Source organism: Homalodisca vitripennis, chromosome 1, assembly GCF_021130785.1.
Source record: "Homalodisca vitripennis isolate AUS2020 chromosome 1, UT_GWSS_2.1, whole genome shotgun sequence".
Lineage (NCBI taxonomy): Eukaryota > Metazoa > Arthropoda > Insecta > Hemiptera > Cicadellidae > Homalodisca > Homalodisca vitripennis.
The window spans coordinates 63718858-63740666 of NC_060207.1; the positions used below are offsets into that span (position 1 = coordinate 63718858).

Below are 21809 nucleotides of genomic sequence, written 5' to 3' on the forward strand. Positions count from 1 at the left end.
AAATTTTCAGAGCTAATATATATGGTAATATCACAAACATGTTTTAATAAAACAACTTATTAAAAAAAATCAATAGTCGACAGTTAAATTTACTGTGTCTGTAGAAAGTATAGAATATTAAGCTCTATACCCAAACGTTCATAACTGAAATGAAATGTAATAACAACAGCTTAAATGCAAGTAAAAGTAGTGGACCTCAATTGTCAAGCTTTCAGAAATATGATCTACAAAAGTTTCTATGGTATACTGAAATGTGCAGAAATAAACAGAATTCTTGAAAACTGTAAAAATTTTCAGAGCTAATATATATGGTAATATCACAAACATGTTTTAATAAAACAACTTATTAAAAAAAATCAATAGTCGACAGTTAAATTTACTGTGTCTTAAGCTCTATACCCAAACGTTCATAACTGAAATGAAATGTAACAACAGCTTAATCTCATCTTTGCAAGTAAAAGTAGTGGAATATAAAACACAAATTTTAAGACGGATAAATTAGATCGAAAGGCCAATAAAGATACGTGCTTTATGGCATCCTTCATAAGAACTAGGGGAGAAAATCTGCCGGGGGGTTTTCCACACCTATAACGTCCGACATCGGATAGCCGACAGTACAGCAATCCAACACCGGTATGAACATCAATAACGCTAGGCTAATGAACATAGAGAAAGTACGGGACCGTCAATCACCTCACTTACAGGTTTGAGGTTAGGTTTCTCTCAGTCGCTCTGTTTACAGTCGGCTGTCGCTGTCAGTGATCAGCTGTTCAATTAGATCAGCTGATCGAGCCTTTCAATTATTGGTCGGTCGGCTGACCAATCGGTGGCATGATCTTGCACACGTTCTGCTGATAAGTCACTCGACCGGTAAATTATCGGACTTGACTCTGTGGTGGCGATTCACTGTTTATTTGTTGTGAGGTGGAAGGTCCACGTGAGTGGTGGTGGGCTTAAATGTTTTACTTTCTACGCGAGAGACGACTCAATCCTGCGACTCCCAGCTTGTTGTACTTTATTTACTGATTTCCAACAAATCAATCATTTTACAAATGCAATAAACGAATAAACAATTAAATGTAATGTCGCTAACAAAACCTACAGTGAGGGAGAAAAAGTACACAATATGCTACAATTACTTCTAATAATGTAAATGTAGACAGTTGGATAGTATTTTTGTTACTGAGTAATGAATTGTTTATAGAACGTACTTAGAAAATGTGGACTAGAACATTGAGGATTAATTAAAAGGGTATAATATATTTTAAGAATTAGAACAATTAATTACTTTAAACAATTATTTTTGTATTATTATAGTAATATAGTTTATTTCAATGTCTGAGATGTTTTATTTTAACTCATTGCATGATTGAGCGTAACCATTTTATTATAATTCATTAGGAGCTATCTAACTATATGCAAAAACAAACATTGTTTTAGCATGGCTTTTCAAGGCAAGGCAGGAGTACATAATACCACGTGTCACGTAGCAGGCTGAATTTGCATATATACAATTACAAGTCTATTGCTAATCTCATTCTTAACAAAAATGAAATTTTTACATTATACTGGAAGACATAAGAGAAACATTGCCAGCCTACTGCGTAATAGGCTTCAATGACTCACCACAATCCCATGAGTGGACAAGCACTGTCTTGGAACACATAGTATAATATTGTCTATGTAGAAATTAATTTTCGTTCAAAATGTATAATCTAGCTATAGATGACATTTTTTCCTATTAAATATTGCCACATTCACACTTTTGTTTTAAGTTGTTAATATTATGCTTTTACAACAGTGTTTAAATTATAAAAGTCTACTACATCAAATCATCAAATGTAATGGTGTATGTATTTGGGTAGTTAGGCTACATGTGTTAAGCTATATATCACAAGTTTAAATGTTATTAAATTTAATTGTACTCAGTTTGTTTACATGTATATTTATTCTGATATTTTCTCATTGCCATTACGGTGGCTCTGTTCACTAACGCTCTGCCCAATCACATGGAGTGATATACATCTACATCTAACTCAAGTGTTACCTTTTAGTATTATAGAAATGAATCTTCATGCAAAATTCCATCTATGGTTTCGAGATATCGTGTGGCCAAACAGACAGATTGAAGTGAAATTTTACCTTCAAGTGATAGGCCTAGCGAACGATCAGCCAATTAATTTGCCAACCTAACAATGTTAATCATAGTTGACATCAAATTTCAAAAAGATCGAAAGATCACTAAATATCGAACATATTAGTAACTAGTCTGATTGAATCTGGTGAAAAAAAAACGAATGAGGTGCACTTTTAGATAATAGCCTAATTCTAACTAACTTCTCTAATCCATGGTACAGATCGGATTACAATAGCTTAAAATAAACAACGAGCAGATTTTAAAAAACCTGCTGTTTGTAAATGATTTAAAAAACAATAAAAGTACATAGAACATTTACCCTTCAATTTTATTTTCATCCGGTAGTACTAACTTAGTAAATAATATAATATCATATTTCTCATTTTTTCTTAAAGATCGAACGTAAAAGTCAAACTCAAACATTTTTATATGGGACTTATGGACACTTATGGATTGATATTTATTGTCTGTAGAGTCGTTTTTTAGATCAAGATGAATATATGTATCAAGCTTCACGACTCTAGGAACTTTCTATCTTTACGTTATACATTAAGTTAACGGCAGATCTAAGTTCACACTGATGAAGTAATTGAAACAGCAGCCGATAAAATATGAATAGCGTGGCTGGATTGTGCACGTGATTGATTAAGGAATAGCAGCCTGTTGTAGTAGAACAATGTGATGAACTATGCAAGCCCACTCTACTTAGTCTGTTGTGTAATTAATCACTTCTTTGTGCGAATTGCCCAATGCCTTGAGGCCGTCCTCGCACCGTTCGTGCCGTAAAACTGACAACAATGCCCCTACATTCTGTGGACTCTGACCTCACCTCTTCGAGTCGCGTCTTCGGAACAGTTGATCGCAGTTCGGTCAAATGCCCGCCTAGAGCGTTGGCAGATAATGGTGTAACCCATCGATGTATAATAACTATTATATTGAGCTCTAATAGTCTTCGACTTAAGACGACGTGACTTGGTTCAGAGATAAGCAGAATTAGTCGGTAGTAGGAATTTAAGGACTATTATTAAAATGGCGCATCTAACAAATTTCATACATTTCAGATCAGAATAATTAAAAGTGAATCTTTTTTTATAATTTTAAAGAAAACTACATTCGTTGAGAATAACATACCCTTGATCATTACGCAACCGTAAATATGACACTCGTAATAATACATTAAGCTGCTTAAAATGTTAAAATTTTTATTAAAACATGATGATTTGTTTTTAGTCTTTTTTTTACATTACAAAGCGTAAAGTGATGACACTTATTAGATACCCAGTGTATTCTAGATATTTTGTGTTTCACAGAATCAAGCACAGGGTAGAATTTACTTGTAACTAATTGGCAATTAGTTAAGAGTTGATTAAGAGATAAGTTGAACAATATAATGAGAGAATGGGGTGCCCTGTGACAAGTTGAGATCGATTTAGTTTTTTTTGAGAATTTGTTTTCAAAGATATTTTGTTATCCCTCTAACAGGCCTAAGAATATGTTTGTACTATATGAGTATTTAACACATTGCCTACAAACAGCTGTTATGTACAGATTTTTTGGTTTATTCATATATACCGATATAACAGAGTGTAATAGGATCCAAAAGAGCATAACGGAAGTCTTAACAAGTTTTACTAGCTAATACAACAAAGTAACTTCATCACATGTGTTGATAACTTAGTAAATAATATCATATTATTGTACTAAAAAATCGAACGTAAAAATAAAACTTAAACATTTTTACGTAGTACTTGTGGACTATTGATTTTTAAAATTTATAAAGTTCTTTCTTGAACCAAGAAGAACATATGTACCAAGTTTCAAGACTCTAGGAACTATCTATCAAGGATTATTCCACACAGAGATAGATAGATAACGACACAATTTTAAGGATCTTTTCTTTCGGGTCCTTAATAACATTTGGAACAACATATGTATTATAACACACAATACACAAAAATATTGGACACAACTGTCATTTCGAACACCTCATCAAGACGGTTCGTTGAGGTTCACAGTCCTGTAACTCCATCCCATCCTCATGGGTTAGGTGATAGTTTTATGTAGATGCTGAAATCCTGGTCTTGGATACCTGGGTAAACTAGGCCAAATGTCCTTCCTTTCACTCCCCAAAGATAAAATGGAAACCCGTTATTAGTAAAAATAGCTGTCAACCAACAGACTAGTATGCTGTTCATTGATCCACCCCCCCCCCCCCCCATTGATCTCATCAAATATAAACGTAACTTTGTTATTCATATTTCATATGCTTGGTGATAGAGCCTGGTGAATAGTTTCATTTGATTTTATAAGATATAAGCTTTTTGCAAGTAACGGAAGCCATCAAATGTTGGAACGCAGATTTCAAGTTTGATTTAGTGACAAATATCTGATAATCTATTTACAGTTTCAAATCCTTTAATTAATTATTGGCAATACTCGTTTAGCAGAATAACGAGCTGGTTGGGCAAAACCAATTATCTGTCAATTAGATAAAACTGTTTGACGAATGGACCTATATTCAAAGCGCATCTGCCACGTACTTGAGGGGAAAGCCAAACGATATGACCTTAGCCATCGCAGTGTATGAGTGAAGAAGTGGGCCGCTGGCGGCAGGCTGAAGAATGCCTCCCAGTAAGGCACCGCGACCCGACCAGGGTAGCTACGGGTCCGAGCTGTGACACAGGAATCTTTATTGTCAGTTTCTGATCCGAGCCTTTATGCTAATACCGACCAATGTTGTTTTCACCTTTAAAATGACTTTTTATGGAAAGAAGGAAAGCCATTAAGATATTTCCTGATAAAAAATAACCTGTGGTATTTGCACGGTGTCAGCCACTTTCAGACCCGGCATAATGAATAGCCTTGCGAGCAACTCCAAGTGAACAACTACTGTGAAGTTCATTCCTTTCTATGGTTAAGAGAAGTCTCCAAGTTCGAAGAACCAGTGGCATTGGGCGCTAACTTGCTCCCAGTCAGAGATGGGCAGTTTTAATTGAGACGGGTTCGATTAATGAGACAGGTGAGGTCAGATTTCCAGAGCAGGTGGGTTTAATGAGATTGATGCCGCGGGAATAATTGCTGATGCACGTTCAAATAAAAACGCTGGTCTAATTGCTGAACAACTTCGGTTGATAATAAAGCTTTGATTGGTGATACAGGTTATAGTGCTGATACAGTTCAATTAGAGTCGACATTACACTCTCAGTAATAGACGATGTTAACACTGCTGTCTGTAGTTGCACTATATAATTCAACAAGTTATACACACTAGTACTGAGCGTTATTGGTGCATGTTCAATTGCTCATGCAGGTCCAATTAATGATAGTGAATAAGCATAATTAAATATATTGTTGCAGAAATTTAAATAAAGCACATTACATTGAAGAGATTTATGGCGCAGGTTGGATGTCTGATTAGGTTTTATTAGTGAAGAAGGTTCAGCTGATAATGCAGATTCGGTTGCAAATGCTGGTTTGATTCTGATACTGGTCGAATACTGCTCTGGCCTTACACTATAGCCGAGTATAAAATTATATTTCATACATGAACGGAATGTAACGTTTGTAAAACTTGTATAGTTATAGTAAAATTTGGAACATATTTTTCTTTTTTATTAAAATTGTATTAATAATAGTTTATTTGGTAATAAACTCCACCGATTATAGTTGAAAACTCCTAAACTTTCTATTACCGAAAACTATAGCCGCAGTTTTCAGAGTCCTAAAATCTGTTGATGTATGCGCAAAATGATAATTATGAAGAAAGTTCAATCGATAAGTTATAGGCTATTAATTGGAGGTTTATGCCACCAGTTTGAATACCTGATTAGGGTCAATTAATTGATAAGATATGTTCAGTAGGTAATACATGTTCGATTACAAATGATGTTTTGTTCTGATGTAGGTTCGATTATTGCTCTCACCTTCCTCTATTTCACTTTCTATATTATGTCCATCCACAGAACGATATGTACAGTTTGGAAACTTATCACGGTAAGACTTAGGATAGTCTTCTTTTTTAATTTCATACGGTTAACTTTAATATTAATGATATTACATTTTGTAATAATATCACTGATTACGATAAAGGAGGGTTTCAACTTCAATTGACAAGGGTGAAGAAATTTATAGAGATCTCAATGGTAATATTCTGCTTTAGGGCCGTCCATGTCAATGTATTATGACTTTAGAAACTATACCGTGACTTATAGGATACGAGTATGTGTTTTGCCACCTATTAAATAAACGAAGATAGTAAATGGAAAAATGTAATAGTCCAAATCACAGCACCCATAGGTGAGAAAAGAACAAATCAAATTCACCAAAGCGAGAGCACAATTTTCAAAGAGCAATATAGCAATCTTCGGCTTTGATTTGTACTTATTAGGGGGCTGATTGAATGAGCCGGAATAAATTATGCATCACACTTCAAATAACACTGCCCATTAGCATTATGCTGATTACCGATTTCTACGGGGGAAATTTGCTAATCCCACTGTTTCACACGCATTTCACCCGCTCATACTGGATCAGATATATGCGGAGACCCGGCCAGGCTAGTCGTAATTTGCACGTATGCAAACACGATACTGAAAGCGAGAAATTAGCAGTCGTTGGCGCCCCAAGCGGAAGAGGCGAGTGTGTCGAAATATAATTGTAGGCTATCGGTGGGACACGTCAACTTAGAATAATTAATCGATTAGGGAGATCGTCCCTCTCGCACGCCTAGACACCGATAGTCGATATCTATCAGTCAACCATCGAATATGTTGTAAAACAAATGCAAATGTCTTATGTGGTGACTTGTAACTATTGTACTACATTGCAACAGTATACTACGTTTTTCCTTGCAACTTTTAACAAAAAGATGATTGAAATTAATGAGTAGTGTCAGCAGCTTAATGGAAAACTGGTGAAGAGATCGGATATAGACATCCTGGTGATCGCTGACAAATTCCAACAGTGTTGCATCTGTTAACGTTACTTATTTAGTTTATTTTCTTTTTTCCAAAGAATTAAAACTTAATAATGGCAGAAGTCGCAGGAAAATTTATAGCAAATTTAACAGTATTAGTGAATTCATTAGTATTATTTTAGTTGACATTATTGTTGTGTGTTTCAAATTAAAAATGTTTATATTTTTGTTATATGTATCATAAGCAATAAAGATTGATATCCCTTTAAATAGTAACCCAGTAGAATATACAACGTTTAGTAAAGTTAAATTTTAAAACGCGAGTAAAAAGAGTATTTCGAACCAGCAGAGAGTTGTTTCACAAAAAAAGATCCTTGATTCATTGTTTCGTGACAAATAATTGAACTCACACAAAAAGAAAAAACAAAGAAGTCTCGAAGGATACTGTTCAAAGCACGACCCACGGGCAAACTTAAAAAGTGCCAGTTACGGGACATAGCGCAACACTAGCCAAGTGGTCCTAGTGAGGTGTCTAGGATTGAGTTGTTTTTGGTGCCAAACTCACCACTCGCCCTCGATCATGAGGTCGAACACTGTATATTCGAATTTCACACAATATCCGATAAACAAATCCTTACCGCTAAACGACAGAAGTCTTCATAAGTTTAGAGTTAGAGTAAGTCTGAGATAAACCTAATATCAAATTAAACTGTAAGATATTCCAAAATTATTCCACAATGGGCAGTGTTCAAGGAACTGTTCCTTCTGACGATTTAACTTACGTTTTTCGTTTGTATTTGTTTGTTCATTTTTCTATGTCACTGTGAAAATGATTACGTAACAAAGCTGAGTAGAATGGATTAGGCTTTTTCGTGTAAAATCTGATAAAGGCGTGTGCAGCACACATCCGGGAAGATAATTAATCAACAAAAGCTTATGTAAATTTCATGTTTCCCTAAAATAAATGTTCATAATAGTTTAAAACTAGCACTAAGTTATCCTTTTGCTGGTATTTACTAAGCAATATTAAAAGTTTCACTGATGACCTCACTTACGATCACCACTTAAAATCACCAATTCGGACCGAATAAAAGACAGTCATGTAACAACATACTTACACTGTCCAGTATTTATATTTATGAGTCAATGATTTTTTTTAATTAGGGTCTTTTACACTGTGACATTTCGTCCGTCTACTTATTTCGCCCTCGTAATAACATTGCCATTCCAGCCACATACCAGCATTTTTGAAACACATATTCTACATAACTCCCATGTTTAACTCCCTTCCAGTTTACTTGAAGGTTGAGTTACCGTTATAGACTTTCGAGAAGAAATTTAAAATGTTCCTAGTTGATGGGTCCTTTTAGTGTCATTAGTATCTGATATATTTTTAAATGTGAATTTAAGCTATAAAATTTTACCGAAATGATTATTTATTCATTATCATAGTGTGATGTTGTATAACATGACTGTACACTGCTCTGACTACTGTTGTTCTATGTAATTCCTGTTTATGCTAATGAATGTTCTGATTCTGACCCCTTAACCCTTTGTTCTCCGATGACCTGCTGGTAAGGCATGAAAGCCTTCCCTACCCCCACCTCCAAAGTAACCGACAGCATCCACATTGTTTCTGAATAAAGGATGTTTCCATGTTTAAAATGCACTTTTATTTGCCAAATGTTACAATAAATTCAGAATTTCTACACAGATTTCAAAATTGTTAACAGTTTCAATAGTATAAATAGTTTATAGTTCTTGAATAAAATTGTACAGTATTTCATTTATTACAACAAATTTATATTTTAAAATGTATAAAATAATGAACATGAGTTTCAAACAAAAAGACTAAAAATCGTCAATTTCACATAGACACTTCTCGCCAGGTTGCTCCATGAAACGGCTGGCACTCAAAGGGTTAAACAAACAACCACATCTTCTGACACGTAACCTATTTAATTAAATGCTAGAATTCCAGCTAAAATATGTTTCGCTCTACGAACATGAAAATAATTATCTTCAAAATACTGATCATTTCACCCCATCTTAGACTACACAACATCAGAAATTAGCTCTTCTATTGAAAATACTTCTCAATCAACGTTTTTTTTTTTAATCAGCAAGACCTAATTTTATTTCGATTAACTACTATAGGAGTAGTATTAGAATGCACGGTTTATTACTACATTAAAGTTCATAAATGGTGCAAATATAAAAGTAGTGATTCACCTTTCTCGTTTCACCTTTCTTCACACTCAGATAAAATAAATCCCGTTAACGAACTGTAAAGTAATCGTAAATATATCATGGCTACATTACCACACATGACCGGTAATAAAGGTAAGACACAGAAATAAACGTTGAATCTATTAATCTGAACGCGTATAACTATTACTTATGCGCGAAACGGTCGATTTTATGTCACTCAGGCTAGGAAAACTATGATCTGAGATAAAAACTACTATTTCATGTTTTAACCATTTCGATATCCTCGCAAAACTACGTGGCTGACGATCGATTTCTTTCTTATGAAACATTTCTCTACCGATGTCAGGACAAACCAGATTGTGTGCTTATGAAGTGTAAATTCATATCCTATCGGCTACTACTAGAGTGGCTGACGATCGATTTCTTTCTTAGGAAACATTTCTCTACCGATGTCAGGACAAACCAGATTGTGTGCTTATGAAGTGTAAATTCATATCCTATCGGCTACTACTAGAGTGGCTGACGATCGATTTCTTTCTTAGGAAACATTTCTCTACCGATGTCAGGACAAACCAGATTGTGTGCTTATGAAGTGTAAATTCATATCCTATCGGCTACTACTAGAGTGGCTGACGATCGATTTCTTTCTTAGGAAACATTTCTCTACCGATGTCAGGACAAACCAGATTGTGTGCTTATGAAGTGTAAATTCATATCCTATCGGCTACTACTAGAGTGGCTGACGATCGATTTCTTTCTTAGGAAACATTTCTCTACCGATGTCAGGACAAACCAGATTGTGTGCTTATGAAGTGTAAATTCATATCCTATCGGCTACTACTAGAGTGGCTGACGATCGATTTCTTTCTTAGGAAACATTTCTCTACCGATGTCAGGACAAACCAGATTGTGTGCTTATGAAGTGTAAATTCATATCCTATCGGCTACTACTAGAGTGGCTGACGATCGATTTCTTTCTTAGGAAACATTTCTCTACCGATGTCAGGACAAACCAGATTGTGTGCTTATGAAGTGTAAATTCATATCCTATCGGCTACTACTAGAGTGGCTGACGATCGATTTCTTTCTTAGGAAACATTTCTCTACCGATGTCAGGACAAACCAGATTGTGTGCTTATGAAGTGTAAATTCATATCCTATCGGCTACTACTAGAGTGGCTGACGATCGATTTCTTTCTTAGGAAACATTTCTCTACCGATGTCAGGACAAACCAGATTGAGTGCTTATGAAGTGTAAATTCATATCCTATCGGCTACTACTAGAGTGGCTGACGATCGATTTCTTTCTTAGGAAACATTTCTCTACCGATGTCAGGACAAACCAGATTGTGTGCTTATGAAGTGTAAATTCATATCCTATCGGCTACTACTAGAGTGGCTGACGATCGATTTCTTTCTTAGGAAACATTTCTCTACCGATGTCAGGACAAACCAGATTGTGTGCTTATGAAGTGTAAATTCATATCCTATCGGCTACTACTAGAGTGGCTGACGATCGATTTCTTTCTTATGAAACATTTCTCTACCGATGTCAGGACAAACCAGATTGTGTGCTTATGAAGTGTAAATTCATATCCTATCGGCTACTACTAGAGTGGCTGACGATCGATTTCTTTCTTAGGAAACATTTCTCTACCGATGTCAGGACAAACCAGATTGTGTGCTTATGAAGTGTAAATTCATATCCTATCGGCTACTACTAGAGTGGCTGACGATCGATTTCTTTCTTAGGAAACATTTCTCTACCGATGTCAGGACAAACCAGATTGTGTGCTTATGAAGTGTAAATTCATATCCTATCGGCTACTACTAGAGTGGCTGACGATCGATTTCTTTCTTAGGAAACATTTCTCTACCGATGTCAGGACAAACCAGATTGAGTGCTTATGAAGTGTAAATTCATATCCTATCGGCTACTACTAGAGTGGCTGACGATCGATTTCTTTCTTAGGAAACATTTCTCTACCGATGTCAGGACAAACCAGATTGTGTGCTTATGAAGTGTAAATTCATATCCTATCGGCTACTACTAGAGTGGCTGACGATCGATTTCTTTCTTAGGAAACATTTCTCTACCGATGTCAGGACAAACCAGATTGTGTGCTTATGAAGTGTAAATTCATATCCTATCGGCTACTACTAGAGTGGCTGACGATCGATTTCTTTCTTAGGAAACATTTCTCTACCGATGTCAGGACAAACCAGATTGAGTGCTTATGAAGTGTAAATTCATATCCTATCGGCTACTACTAGAGTGGCTGACGATCGATTTCTTTCTTAGGAAACATTTCTCTACCGATGTCAGGACAAACCAGATTGAGTGCTTATGAAGTGTAAATTCATATCCTATCGGCTACTACTAGAGTGGCTGACGATCGATTTCTTTCTTAGGAAACATTTCTCTACCGATGTCAGGACAAACCAGATTGAGTGCTTATGAAGTGTAAATTCATATCCTATCGGCTACTACTAGAGTGGCTGACGATCGATTTCTTTCTTAGGAAACATTTCTCTACCGATGTCAGGACAAACCAGATTGAGTGCTTATGAAGTGTAAATTCATATCCTATCGGCTACTACTAGAGTGGCAGTACGACGACGCATATCTTAGTGGTGATTACGATAGGGCTTTTCCAGTTTCCCCTAAACGGCTCTATGTTAGTTATAACAGGACTATATTCCCCGTTACAACAAAGAGGAAGAACTTGAACACTTCAAAAGACAGTTTGGAGACAAGAATGCGTGGCCAGACCGTGACCTAGGCTCTCTCTTCACATATTGATCTGAGAGTCCCCTCCCCCTGCCATGGAAACTGCCTTACCCTGCCACCCCGTCATACGGTAATATATAGCAGCCGTCGTTCTCTGAGGGTGGCTCCCTTATCAAAACTTTCTCCTCTGGAAGAGATTAGCAATGTATCATCACCCACATCGCTAGGTGCGATCTGCGACATAGTAGATTCGCTAGCGAAATGTATCCACAGAACATAAATTACAGGTATACACTATAGCGTTGATTTTTCTAATTATTTCAAAAAAGCCTAATTTATAAAAATTAAAACAAACTCTTTATTATAATAACTGCGTATTGTTACATAACTTTTCTCATTGTGTGATTGTTCATTCTTCACCTCTTCTGGAGGACCTGGATCAGTTAGTGGAACGACCCTAAGTTTTAGTCCATAAGCACAATGTTAAACATAAAATACTTTTAAACATCGATTTTGGACCGTAGTGTTACATGAGATATCTCATTTTAAAGATGTGATCAATATACACCTAAACGAGTGAGCTTTTCTTGTAATGTGTGATGTTTTAGTTTCTAAACAATAAATTACAAGTTTGAAGTTTGTTTTCCAACAACCAATAAAGACTTAAAAAATATAAAAAATGTGTGGATTTATATTAAAAATATTATGAAAATGAGACTTTTGTCCCGTACACTTACGAGGTTTGCTTTCCAACAACCAATAAAGACTTAAAAAATATAAAATTGTGTGGATTTATATTAAAAGTATGGCATGTAAATGAGACATGTCCCGTAACGTTACAAGCAAAAATAAAAGAGTATAAGTGTTTGAAGTTTCATCTTGCTTGATCTTATGAGGTTAAAACCAGGATGGCCGTTGTACAACTGGTTCTTAAAAATTACACAAATTTTAGTACACACGGTTAGTGAAAATTATACACATTTTAAAGGTATTTAAAAAAACAATTATATAGCAACACGTAAATTTGAAGAATCTATGGAGGAATGTGTATTTTATTTTTTTATATGTAGGATATTAAATAATCAATTAATTTTTAATGCTTATTCAAAAAACTGATAAGCAAATTAAGATTAAAAGATATTTCAAACAACTCACAAGTGAAGGGTTTTATTATATGGTTTCACACCTCTTATTTATATTTTCTTATATACTAAATTCAGATTAATAAGTACAAAATTTACCCTTGTAACCAATCTGTACATAGTTACATAAATCATATTGTTCTTGTGTGACTTACAGAAATGCATTCAAGCGTATTTTCCATAAATAAGAAACACGCTTGTTTATTACTTGATTTCGCAACAAATTTACTGTGCGGTCTCAACCCACAACTAATTGACGAACAAGCACTAATATACTAAACAACAATGAGTTCTCGTTAACAAGCTAGCAATTACTAAAGAAGAGCAAGTGCGGTTAATTAATGCAACGAATGAATTGGACCATTTGGTCTGTTGGTTACGCGGTCTGGCGCGGCGTTCCTCGCACCGGGCTCACCAGGTGCTTGCAGCGTGATTATTGTAGGTTAGGCCACTGTTTAATCAATAGAGGGCGTCATGCATGCGTGCCCTACATTACACAGGTGTGCTGGGGGGGGGGGGGGTAGGTGAGGCACGTGACACTAAATTATAAACAAATTTACATGTCTGACTCACGGTAGGGTTAGGTGATAAATTGTTGGTAAGTAATCCAACTTTGAATGCATATTTCGAACTTTTAGTCCTAAGGAAGATAACAATGAGAATCAAATTCAAATGTATCTTTCATTTCTCGTCCTTTTCTATGGTGTATCAAATTCTTTTATACACACGAAGAATTATGAAAGCCTGCACAGTAGTTTTTGTTTATTTCATATAATTCTCTAAGAGAAAATGTTCAAGCTGACTCTTTCCTGAAATGTTTATACTAATTTGTTTTAATTCTTTTTAATTTGTTTAATTTTAATTACAAAACCTCGGGAAAACAATACTGACAATCTAAAATCCCAAGACCCCTAAATTTGAATTTTAAGATTACTTTCCTTTATTACAGGAGAACTAAACCTAAAAAATGTAGATCTACAAAATACTGATACTTGTACAGTATGTATAAGTGCTAACCAAGTTTAGATAAAATGTACTTTCCTCTACAACTATTATATTATTATTTTCTTTCAATTAGTCTATTACGAATGGAATCATTATAAATTTAAACAACTATTGTCAATTGTAACGAGGGGGCTTATGTTGTTTCATAGTTTTTGATCAGACATATACATAAAACTTTCATACTCTTAAAGGTCATTGTTTGAATAAAATTCAGGCAACACAAAAAACTCCGATTAAGTTCACAAAAACCTACATTCGATCACGTAATACGATTGAATACATTTACTGCAATGCATTGATTGTCCTCCAGTTGAGTGCTGTTACATTAATCCTCCTTTATAAATCGCGCTGTCTGTTGAAACAAACATTTAATTACATTACGAGACGTTGAATGAAACATACGAAAATTTTACTGAGCAAAACTAGTGTATTCGATTTCTTAAATTGTAGTTACTAGTACGTTTTTAAATTTTCCGCCGCCGTTCCATCACTGTTTGGCAATTGAATTGAACGTACAACTTGATTATGGTCTATTAACTTACCAATGCTATTTTAGTGTTACATTTAAAAAATGAATACAATTAGAATATGAAAATGCGTGCTGAGGTTAGCCACTTCTTCTATAAGCTTTTCATCATACCTTAGAACAGCGTAGTCAGATAATAAATTTAGTACCGTTTTGAACTACTATTTTTTGACAATAAGAGCTCACACTGTCTCGAAATATTAAGTCACGAACTTTTTAAATATATTTATGGACTAGCATTGGTCAAATATACTTTCTCAAAACTACTCAATCTATTTTCTCAACGTTATCTATCCTAAAATCTCTGAAGTAGATATTCAATTTACATTATGAACATATTTAATCTATCCTAATTACTCAAAGGTTTAGGTTTAATATCATTAACAGAAAAAGAAATACTAAACTTAAAATTATATTCACAGAATATCCATTTATATTTACTTTTGTTTATTTTAAAGGCAAAACCACATGAATCTGGTAAGCAGGAAAATATTTTATTGTACCATAATATCTTTAAAAAACGGAGTAATATATTATTTTTTTGTAGTTAAATTGAAAAGGTGTTTTTTTAATTTTTCAGATTTGCTAAATTTTAATGAGGAATTTGCATTCGATAAGTAGGTTATACATGTGAAAACAATCACATACAGGTATTCATGTTTTTCATAGCAACTTCTACGCCAAACGATAATTTAGTATAAAGGCAATACTGTATATCAATTTCAAAGATGAACGACTCCAATACAATGAGCTCCGTTGATATGTTCATTGACAAAGTCACTAAAGGTTATTGTTTTTATTATAGGAGAATATAAGTCATAAAATTACAACCATTGTAATATTTTAAATTTTAAAACCACTACATTTTCCAGTGTGGTGTATCATTTTCAATATCAAGAAACAAAATAAGGTTAAAGATTAAATTTGCATGTTTGTATGGAATAACCTAACTGTGTATTTACACACCTGCTCATATTAAACAAGCTATTCAATTTTTATATAGAAATATTCATAATGTATTAATGTGTTAACTCTAACGGCATTTTTTACACAGAAGAATGATTCGACATTGAATAGAGTGACGCTAACAGCGTTTTAAATTAATAGGACAGGAAACAGCAATAACTGCTCTCTAGGTGGTGACTAATCGCTGCCAACTGTGATGTTGAAGCTGACATGCAAAACACGGTGTATTGCAATGTACTCGGTATGAATATAATGCCGGCTGTACAGATGTATTATAAGGAACTTCTTTCTAAGCACTGTTAGATGTGCATAATTTTTAAACTTACCAAACAAGACTACAAAAAATGGCAAATTAATATTTAAAAAAAAAAAAAAAATAGTCAATTAAAATATAACTGTTTATAGCTTTTGGGCATAAAGTTATACCTTAAGGGAGTGGTTATTGTTTGGATTAATTTTAAAAGTTTCCCTAACAATGTTTAGTCACAGTCCTTATATCTTTCTTCAAGGCAGTAAAACATACACCATGATTTATTTTAAACACATCAGTGGCATAACTAGGACTTGGTTTGGTGGTGGAGGGGGGGGAGTGGTTTATTCTGAATGAAAGGCATCCCACCACACCAAGGGGTAAATCGGAATAAATATTAATTTAAATAAACTATATAGGCCTAATTTAAAGTTAAACATTTAACTGCTGTACTTTAAAAGTCGGATTTGTGTTTAAGTCTCAAGTGTCACTAAAACCATGTCATTAAAATACATACATGTTATATGTTACAAAAAAGTACTGTGCCAAACGTCCACAATCCTATTATCCTGTCAAACCTTTCTATTTTCAATAACAAACTTTAAACGAAAATAAATTTAATTGCCTTGAATTAAAATTCGTATGCATGGTACTATCATAAATTTCAAAACTTTACCCTTGTTTGTTTTATTAGTCTCATTAGTAAGTTACCATTTCGAATGTCTAGAACTTCTCGTGGAGAGGCACTGGTAACTTGATCTTTCAGGAAGTTATCATAAGGGCCCGTGATTTTTAAGTTAAATTAAAAATTATCCTATCAAAATCTAATTGCCCCATCTTAAGCAGAGAAATCTCGAATATCATCGAGAAAAAATAATAGAATGAATTATCCGTGTGTTTCATTTGGAAGGTGGAAGTTACATTATTATGTCATTATTTTGTTCGTATTATTCAGTTGCCTTTCGTTGAAAGTTCGTCCAATCTGGACAAGCCGTAGTATGGATTCTATAATAATACGTGTTTTACAACGATTTGTACGTAATTACCCTGATGTGATACGTTTGTCTTTCTCGGCATTTTCCTTGTATCAGAGTTGTACTTACATGCACATAAATTTAATATTACAAGATGTTGACAGAGATTAACAAATTCTGTTTTAAGTTATGCTTTCATAATCTTGAAATTCCATTCTGCTATATTGCTTTATACTATATTTACAAACACTGAAAATAAATGAATCCATCTGAATAGGAGACAATTATACTAATCGACTATCAATATATCCTGATCCATGACAACGGTACTTTGCCTACAAAGATATAAAGTTCATTAGAATATACTTGAATGTATTTTGCGAATGTAACAAAGGTGTAGACGGTTTAGCCTCACACCCGAAACAGTCCGAGTACCTATTGATTCGCCGCTGGGTGTGTTTAATTTTTCAACATCGCATTCCTTTCTAGGTTACACGACGCACCAATAGCCGATATATTTAAACCGTAAGTATTTTCAAAAATAAAACAGAAACTAAAAAGTAATCTCAGTAAAGCACAACGTTTAAGTAGAAATTAAGGAATTAGAAACTAACCTTTAAAATTTTAATACATGTAGATTGTTAAAAATCTTGGTAGTTTTTATGAAAAACATTTTTATTATTTCTATATTAATATTTCAAAATACAAACATAAGATATAAAAGTGGATAAGGCAGTCTTGAAAACTGTCATGATGTATAACCAAAACAAACATAAGTTACTGGTCCGAATAACAAACTGTTCTACAACATTCAACTCTTTTGATCGTTGTGACGAAATATAATTTTGAATTTGGAGCATTACAAAGTTTAAACCTGGGAAATTTAAAATTGTAAAAATATGAAAATCCAAAACTATAAGATCATGTTCTGTGGTAACACAAACATTGCAAATTCTTATTCCTGACCTACCTTGAACCGCCGAAGTATCCTTGACATCTTAAGAGGCAACACTAATGCACAACACACAAACTCACAACATGGGCACCTAATCGCAGCACATCCCGAGTATCGGATCTCCGCTCGATACAGTTCTACTGCAGACGCGGTCACTTCTGAGAGCAGATCCTTACCCGTTACTTGAAGTGATCAGAGGACCGCACGAAACCTAACCTCAAACCGCGATCATCGATTGGCGCCGCGGCGCGGTGCGATATGACGCGATGCCGCTGCCGATCCGTGGGGCCCGGCCCGCACAGACGCCGTGACGTCGACCTTCCCCACCCCCACATCCACACATTCACACCCGCAATCAGCTGATCGCCGTTCTTACTGGACAGGTGGTTACTTCTGGTCAACAAACAATGGCATCGGCCTCTTAATTGATCAACTTTATACAAACTACAACACTGAAAGATATTTCGGCAGTTGAGAAATGTGAAAGACAAAAATTAATATCTGTGTTATCGTAGAAGAGAATGTTGTAATCTTTGGTATTATTACACTTTTAATTATATAAACCGAAGATACAAATATTAATTTGCAAATTTAAAATTAGTTTGCTTCAATCACACCTAGTGGGATCACTGAAGATCAAGGTTACAAGTTTTCTATACGAACTGGATAAATCCAGTTTAAAATTTCTTTCGTATCTTAAGGGTGACAAATGATTTATCACAACTTAATGTTTTTCCGATACCTAATAGATTACACGTTGTACTATAATGAAGAACATTTTTCATTTTGAACGATTTTTGAGTTTGGCTAGCAAATATTACTATAATTATATCGTCAGTTATTTTCCATCAACATTACATCTCCGGTCTTTAAACGACCACTTGGACTAAACACGCACTATACGCCTTGGAAATTAGCCGGCAATTTCGCTCGAGTCGCTTATTCAATTAAAAATCGACACTTTCTATTAAGCACCGGAAGAAGGAAAGTAAAACGAAGCAGTGCGCGGTGGCCTCCCTGACCCAATTCTGTCCAGACTGACGCGCTACGACGAGCACAGGGTCGGCGCAATCTTGTAATTAAAACATAAAAATCTATTATGGCCGGATCGATCAATCTCATCTTCCTGTGGGGTAAGTGTAGAAAGTGTTAGCGTAGAAGCGGCCCAAAACACATTATCATACGCCGGAGAATGTACCAGTACGATAATCGGTACTCGCTATCGGGCCGTGAGTATCGATAACTTTAATTAATGGGTTCGATTCAATCTCGATAGACTTAATTGAGTGGAAATGTGGTCGAAGAGGTCGATCTTTACAGGGTGTGACAAGTGTGAGGTATCACTTTCATCTGCGTCAAGTCGAGCACTCCACATGCTCACGACTCGACACCACAATACTCGTATAGATACGACGCGTCACATATGGTAACACTGCTTGATTCATTAATCTTTTGATCATGCTTAATTCGGTGAGATTAAACAATCTACTGGAAGAATTTCTATCTCAGTGAAATAAAATACCACTTTGAATTAAGATAATCTCTGCGTATAGCTTCATATAAAACATAATATTGGTGCAGGTGCTTTTATGTGCTTTTCGATAGACGTTTTAAAATATTAACGATATTAAGATTGAAGACTGTGTTATTAATTCTCATTCGTTTTTTTTTTTTAATGGCCAATCTCCTTCTTACCCTAATTCTGCTCGTTGTTCTAATGGACCACTGTCGGTGCGATGATCTTATAAACTGAATACGTAAGAGAATCTTAAACAAAACAAGTTCGACGATATTGATAACAAACGATTACAGGCAGGGTTTGAACCTGGTCTGTGTAACTCACATGTATATGCCTTAGACAGTGAGGCGACTGGCTCTCCAGCTGTTTTAATTTCTTTGCAGCTACTACCATTGGAAGGTTTAAAATACTGTAGTATAATTAATATGTGTGATAATACAAGGCGCAAGTACGCCACATCAATGTCGCGTATGAGGCTTCGCTGAACATCCATGCAAGATGTCAAATCTATAGGGTTCAAAAAAGATTTTTACGCTACCTCTATTATAAATGTTTTAATATTTATACATATTTGATTCCTTATGAAGAGCTGATGAGTCTGTTTGGGTTTGAGAGTCTGAGCCTGAGGAGGGATGTGATGGAGCAGATGTTTTTGAGGGGCCTGGTTCAGGGACGGGTGGACAGCGCTGAGGGTCTGGGGGTTATAAGTTTTAGGGTCCCTAGCTTTAACAGTAGAGGCAGGCTACTGTTTGAACTGCCACACGTGCGGACGGTGGCGCACGCGTCCTCGCCTCTGCTCCGGATGGTGAGATCACATAATATGATGCTTTCAGGTGGAGGTGATATAGATATATTTTTCGAAACGGATTCTACTTTTAAAAACAAGTGTCTAATGCTTCTTAAACTGAGATCTTAATAATTATGTATAACATTGTTATTTATTAATTTATTTATGAAATTGTTAAATTTTTAGAATAGATATATTACACAACATATTGTTTTGCTTTTTTTCTGCATGTTGAAATGTACAACTTAAAATATGTTGCTTGTTTGTTGATTATTAATTAAAGTACAATTGATTTATTTGTGAATTCCAAATGCATGTTTTACTGTTGTTGTTTATATATTGTTATTGTTATTTTTTTTTTATTCTGGCCATTTATTTATTGTTGTTATTTACTTATTGTTGTTATTTATTTGTTGTTGTATTTATATATTATTTGAGTGAGTTATGTCTATTTACATAAAGGATATATATGCGTGTGTATTCCTTAAAATTAAGGTGTAGGTATAATTATTATTAAGTAGTAGTTTCAATTATTATTGCTTTTAAAATTTATTGCTTGTTGCATGTGGTTGGGGACTTTAACCCACAATATATTGTATTGTAATAAGAGAACTGCCCCAATGTAATTGGGTTGTTACCTGTTTTGGAGCATGTAAAATAAAAATAAATAAATAAATAAATAATAGATCATTCTGACATTTACTGCGGACAGAGGCAGACAGTCGCAAAACATTTTTACATGCCTCTGCCAGGCCATATGGAATTGTGTCAGCCTAATGAATGGTGGACAATGACGCTTTGCTGAATTCTATGGTTGGCCATGTACCGCCATACAACTCATTATTGTCCATGTAGAAATAAGTTTTCATACAAAATTTAAACTGTACAGATGGTATATTTCTCCAGATATCTTGCTACATGATATCTTGTATTCACATTTTTGTTCATTAAGTTTCGTAGAAGTGTTTAAATATTGAAATTTCTGATGAACTAAGGAGGGTACTATAACAAAAAAGTGCGCTAAAATGAAACTTTGTCACCGACTTTTAACGTTGACTTTCTACTTTATTATTTTTTTCTTTTTAATCTGTAAATAATTGTAACATATTCAAATCTCATATGATCGTTAACACTATGTGTAGAAATGTATTTATTCTATTTTTCATTGCCACCATTACTAACCATAGACCAATGTAAAAATATACGTACAGCCAAATTCAATTGCGTAAGATGCACTGCCATAGAGATGAAGGTCAGTATTGTCTTAGTCAAAAAAAGTAAAAATAAAGCTTCAAGCAAACTTTCAAGTCTATTTTTTATCAGTTCGTTTTCGAGATATTCTGCGGACAGACAAATAGATAAACAGACAGGCAGAGATACAGACATAAATACTCGTAACTTGTTCCAAGACCCCTCGAGTGATAGACTTCACTAACGCTGAACAATAAAGCACGTACATTCGACTTCTGCATTTCGTTTTAGGTATCTGGTATTGTATGTTTATTTATATAAACACTCTTCTGTCTTAATACAGTTTAAAGTAATTTCCGACTAAAAACTAATTTGAAATTAAATAAAAGTTATTATATATTGAGGCGAATATAGGACCTTACATGACTTTTATTATATGAAAACTATATACAGATAAACGCTATTAAAAATACAGTGGTATTTTTAAACTGTGAAACTAC

At 34.6% G+C, this 21809-nt stretch overlaps 1 protein-coding gene across 3 annotated transcripts in view; it reads right to left on the bottom strand.

The window, feature by feature from the left end:
* LOC124363144 (puratrophin-1-like) overlaps positions 1 to 21809 on the bottom strand; it is a 520999-nt gene that overhangs the window by 407130 nt on the left and 92060 nt on the right. The window contains exon 1 of one of the 3 annotated variants that reach the window (XM_046818302.1): positions 17828 to 18039. The exons of the other annotated variants lie outside the window; for them this stretch is intronic. Coding sequence (XP_046674258.1) covers positions 17828 to 17854 — 27 coding nt within the window. The 5' untranslated portion in view covers positions 17855 to 18039. Of the gene's footprint in view, positions 1 to 17827; positions 18040 to 21809 lie in introns of those variants that run through there. 3 annotated transcript variants of the gene reach the window in all.